Source organism: Tribolium madens, unplaced genomic scaffold, assembly GCF_015345945.1.
Source record: "Tribolium madens isolate multiple individuals breed KSU strain unplaced genomic scaffold, Tmad_KSU_1.1 Scaffold_1;HRSCAF=32;Tcas5.2_LG8, whole genome shotgun sequence".
Classification (NCBI taxonomy): Eukaryota; Metazoa; Arthropoda; class Insecta; order Coleoptera; family Tenebrionidae; genus Tribolium; species Tribolium madens.
The window spans coordinates 4,384,559-4,389,581 of record NW_025400984.1 but is presented as its reverse complement, the minus strand read 5'-3'; the positions used below and the strand labels follow the sequence as shown (position 1 = coordinate 4,389,581).

The window sequence follows — 5,023 nt, the reverse complement described above, 5'->3', positions numbered from 1 at the left end:
GAGGAGATTTCGGCTTGGAAAGGCAAATGGCCGATGTCGTGACTTACAACCCATTCATCATTAATCCACTAGGACGAAAATTCGTATTTTTTATAATCTTGGGAGAGTTTTCTAACTTACAACTTCAGCCGCTCGACACACTGAAGAAAACCGAATCCAGACCTTTTTTCCATTCCATGCTTTTGGTACAAAAAAATTTCTTTGGTACCAAACAGGCCCCACATGGTCTCTGAGACTTGCGTTAGCACCAACGTCATTGTAACTAGCAGGAACTGGCATTTTTTGAAGATCAAGATAATCAATTGTGTTAAAATTGACTTTGAACCATTCCTCATTAAATCCTCTTAAAGGATCATTACTGTTTGTTAGTGCAAAATTCCACAAACCGTCCAAATTGAGCAAATCGCGTGTTTCGGAAGCTCGAGGGTAGAGAATTCCAGCAGAGTGGACATTTTCCAGAAAGTATAAGAGAAATATTGTAAATATCTTCATTTTCTGGAATTATATGAAAAGAATGAGCGAATCTTAAACTCATACTCACTGTGATTAGATCACAACGGTCATAATTTAACTGATGCCATTCATTTCACTTAAGCTCTATTTATTTATTAAGATGCACAATGGATCAATCTATCTTTGTTTTTGTTATGCATATACAACGTGTCTTTGAAATAAGTGCAATAATTTTAACTACGTGTAGAACTTGTCAAGGACAACAATATTTTATGTCCCATTTTTTCGAAATCGCAATAGTTATTAACTTAAAACTATAAATAATTTTTCTGTAAAATCTCGTACCCACCTATTGTGGCCAACCACCGCCGATAAAGCCACTAAACAAAGGTACACACAAAATAAAGTTGATTTGTTATTCGGTTGAAACAAATAATTAGTATTGTCTCTAGTTTTATTTGCAAACAACCACATTGTAAAATTGATTACAAATTTTGTTAGATTAAACTCCGAGCTTAATGTCTATTAATATTTATTATTTCAACAATAAAAATGAATTTATAGTTAAGTTTATTCTCGGAGAATTATTTTAAAAAATTACACAAATATATTGGTAAAAATTACCGCTTAGCTAGTATACTTTATGCAACACGGAAAAATAATAAAAGACATACTTTTTCGTGAATTGTAAACTGTTAATAACAATACCTCGAAAAATGCATACGTACACAATAATGTCCGACATTTATCACAAAATTTGGTAATTTTAATAAATAATTGTTGTAACTTGAGAAAACTCTTAAACAAATTCACTACTTTTAAGTGAACTGAACAATTAACAAAAGACAAATTGTCTCAAAAAATATTGATTTTGAAAAAATGGTACATAACAATTTTGTTGTCCTTGAGGAAATCTGTCACTAAAATTATTGCACTTATTTCAAAGACACCTTATATAATTTGTTGTTTAGATAAACAGATGTGTGTCAATCAGAATTATTGATTAGATAAAGTCAAGAGAAAGATTTGGCTTTTATTTGTACTGTTATTAAAAATTAAATAAAAAAGTCAAAAAATTAAAAAAGCAAAAACTGTAACTGTGTAACTGTCACATATTCTTTAATTTAAAATTTTGTGTGCAGAAAATTTGTTAATCAAGAGTTTTTACAATCTACAGCTCTTCTTTAGTTTTATCATCATCGACAACATATTCATTCAAGTCTTCAGGAACATCAGCGTTATCTAAAATTTGAGCCAAGGCCCAATACCGTCTTCTCAACAAATAAGCGCTTGCTTTAGGTTGTCGGTTTCGAGTAAAAATCCCTTTTTTATTTCCACCGACTCGGATAAATGCTACAAAACAAAGTTCTAGTTATGTCAACAACAAATAAAAAACATACTTTGATCTGTACTAAAATCGGCAAAATTCCAAATCATTTCACCAATCAAGAAATCTTCTTTTCTCAATTGGTCAAAGGCTTGGAAGTATTTACTGAGAAGTTCTTTTTGGAATTCTTCTGACCACATGACTGAAGGTAGCTACAATTATTTGTAATAATGACTGGAAAATATGCTTCAATAACTTACAGAATGTAAACTTTCCAAAGTATCTGCCCCATATTCTGTTATTATGACTGGAATATTATGCAGTTCGTTCCAGCGTCTTGCAATTTTTAATACTTGAGGCATTGCTACGTCAAAATCATTCGTATTAAAGTACCATCCATAATACAAATTACAGGACGCTATATCCAGAAATTGGCCAGAATGATCATCGTCTGGTAGTTGGAAATTGACAACAGTTACTGGTCGTGTGGTGTCCAAACTCTTAATATGAGCTGTTACCTCCTTGTAGTAGGCTTCTGATTCATTAAATTGCGTCCTAGGTTCGTTTGAAGCCGACCAAATTATCACAGCTGGTCTATTTTTGTCTCTTTGTATTAATTCAGTTAGTGATTTTTTATGATTTGTTAGCAATTCTTCTGAGTAATCTTCAGTATTTACAGCTGGACTTTCGTCAATAATCATAATTCCTAACTCATCAGCAAGATCCATAATTTCTTCAGCGTATGGATAATGCGATGTTCGATAAGCATTTGCTCCYATCCATTTAATCAAGTTGTAATCCCTGATAATTAGAGGCAAATCTAGGCCTTTTCCTCTTATATCTGAGTCTTCATGACGGCCAAAACCACGCAAATACATCGGTTTGTTGTTGATTTTCACACTTTTGGAGTCCCAAGAAARGACACGAATCCCGACTGGTAGTACATATTTATCGACCAAATTGCCAGAAGTGTCCAAAATTTGGACTTGAAGCGAGTACAAATAGCCGGGGTTGGGGTCCATTAAGTAAGGCCACCAAAAAGTGGCATTTTGGACGAATAGAGTGCCATTTAGGACTGTATCTGAGACGACTTCGTTGCCCTTTTTGTCAAAGAGAGACACTTTTGTGGTGACTTTATCCGAACCTTGGACCACAACCGAATAATTGACAAAACCATTAGCACCATCAATGTCTGTTGTGACTGTTATYTCYTCAATGTAGGTTMTTGGGGTGGTATAAAGGACCACAGGACGGTCAATTCCGGCATAATTAAAAAAATCAAAAGTATAACTTTGCTTGATACGACCACTGGAAAAATTTTGATGAAAACTTGAATTGTTTATTAATCAAGAAACCTTGAAAGTGTTTCTAAAGTTCCTTGCGGAATACTAGTCGCTACCAATGTGTTGTCAACACTGACCAAGACAATGTTTTCACTTTCAAATTTAAGAACTGAAGAAATTTCAGCTTGGAAAGGCAAATGACCAATATCGTGACTTGCCACCAATTTATCATTAATCCACTAAAACAAGAATTATTGATAAAAATTTAAAAAACTTATACAAAAAACTTACAACTTTTGCTCCTCTGCACACAGAAGAAAACCGAATCCAAACTTTGCGTTCATTCCATGATTTTGGTACAAAAAATTTTTTTTGGTACCAAGCAAGTCCAACATGATCTCTAAGATTTGCATCGGTACCCACATCGTTATAACTGGAGGGTACCGGCATTTTGTGCCCTTTAAAATTGACCTCTTGCCAATTTTTAACATGATCAGTAAAATTGGCTAAGGCAAAGTTCCATAAACCGTCCAAACTAACCAATTCTCGACTTTCAGAAGCTCGAGGATAAAGAATTCCAGTAGATTCAACATTACTCAAAGTAGGCAAAAGAAAATAAAAAGCTAATAACAACATTTCAAGTTTCTGAAGAAAGTCTAAAAAAATTAAAAAGAGAGAATAATAGTAGGTATACACTCACTTGAAAGGACAAGGTATAAAAATCAAATGTTCTATTTTTTACTTGAGCTCTATTTATTTAGAAAAAAAGACAATGATTTTACTTATCATTTACTTCTTTCTATTACTCATACAAGTATTTTGGTCTTTAAAAGAAAGCCGAAATATTTTGTATTGATTAAAACAAATGAAATCATCAGGTGAATCACTAGTGTCTGATAAGATTAGTCTTTTAAATTGTGGAGAAAAGTTACAAAAGCAAGAACAACAGCTCCAAAAAGTGCTCAAAGCTTTGATTACAGCTTATCAATCAAGACCAAAGAATAATTGTAGTTGGGCACTTTTTAAAAATAAAACTCAAAATGTAAAAAAATGTGTAATTCAGTGAACGTAATTACAATTCATCTTTTACATTTTTCTCAGCATTAATAATATACTCGTTAAGGTCATCAGGAACATCTGCATTGTCCAAATTTTGGGCTAAGGCCCAGTACCGTTTCCTTAAGAGATGAGCGCTGGCTTTAGGTTGGCGACTTCTTGTAAAAATACCTTTTTTATTACCACCAACTCTTGTGTACGCTACAACAAAATTTTAATAATTCAAATATTGATAATGTAGTTTTGATCGTACTTTGGGCCGTTTTGAAATCAGCAAAATTCCAAATCATTTCGCCAATAAAAAAACCTTCTTCTCTCATTTCATCAAAAGCTTGGAAGTATTGTGATAGAAAAGCGTCTTGATATTCTTCAGACCACGAATATGCTGGCAACTGGAATTTAAGGCTTAGTACCGCTTGGCATTGACTTGGTTAAAAATTTACCAAATGTAGACCTTCCTGAGTGTCAGCACCATATTCGGTCATTATGACTGGAATATTGTGAAGTTTATTCCATCTCGTTGCAACTTCTTTTACTTTGGAGGTGAGAACATCAATATCGCCTGTGTCAGAATACCACCCGTAGTATACATTGCAAGAAGCAATATCAATAAATTGTCCAGAATGTTCTGAATCTGGTAGTTGGTTATTGACCACAGTTACAGGTCGTGTGGTGTCCAAACTTTTAATATGGGAGATGACTTCTTTGTAGTATGCTTCTGAAGCATCGTATTGGGTCCTTGGCTCGTTTGCTGCCGACCAAATTATCACAGCTGGTCTATTTTTATCTCTTTGTATTAATTCAGTTAAAGATTTTTTATGATTTTCTAACAATGCGTCGGAGTAACCTTCAGTGTTAACAGCTGGACTTTCGTCAATAATCATAATCCCGAACTCATCAGCAA

At 33.6% G+C, this 5,023-nt stretch overlaps 3 protein-coding genes across 3 annotated transcripts in view; all 3 read right to left on the bottom strand.

The window, feature by feature from the left end:
* Window positions 1-786, bottom strand: part of LOC123004085 (beta-glucuronidase-like) — a 2,552-nt gene extending 1,766 nt beyond the window's left edge. The window contains exons 1-3 of the mRNA XM_044397199.1: window positions 542-786; window positions 121-495; window positions 3-68 (exon numbers count right to left, since the gene is read on the bottom strand). Of these exons, the coding sequence (XP_044253134.1) occupies window positions 3-68; window positions 121-492 (438 nt within the window). The 5' untranslated portion in view covers window positions 493-495; window positions 542-786. The remainder of the gene's footprint in view (window positions 1-2; window positions 69-120; window positions 496-541) is intronic.
* Window positions 787-1,576: 790 nt separating this feature from the next.
* On the bottom strand, window positions 1,577-3,699 carry LOC123016207 (beta-glucuronidase-like). Its single transcript, XM_044416452.1, has 5 exons — window positions 3,355-3,699; window positions 3,136-3,302; window positions 2,041-3,088; window positions 1,854-1,992; window positions 1,577-1,806 (listed from the first exon to the last, which is right to left on the bottom strand). Exons 1-5 carry the CDS (start codon window positions 3,697-3,699, stop codon window positions 1,625-1,627), a joined length of 1,881 nt encoding a protein of 626 aa, XP_044272387.1. The 3' UTR covers window positions 1,577-1,624.
* Window positions 3,700-4,104: 405 nt separating this feature from the next.
* Window positions 4,105-5,023, bottom strand: part of LOC123004084 (beta-glucuronidase-like) — a 2,529-nt gene continuing 1,610 nt past the window's right edge. Inside the window, exons 4-6 of the mRNA XM_044397198.1 lie at window positions 4,563-5,021; window positions 4,373-4,511; window positions 4,105-4,320 (exon numbers count right to left, since the gene is read on the bottom strand). Coding sequence (XP_044253133.1) covers window positions 4,136-4,320; window positions 4,373-4,511; window positions 4,563-5,021 — 783 coding nt within the window. The 3' untranslated portion in view covers window positions 4,105-4,135. The remainder of the gene's footprint in view (window positions 4,321-4,372; window positions 4,512-4,562; window positions 5,022-5,023) is intronic.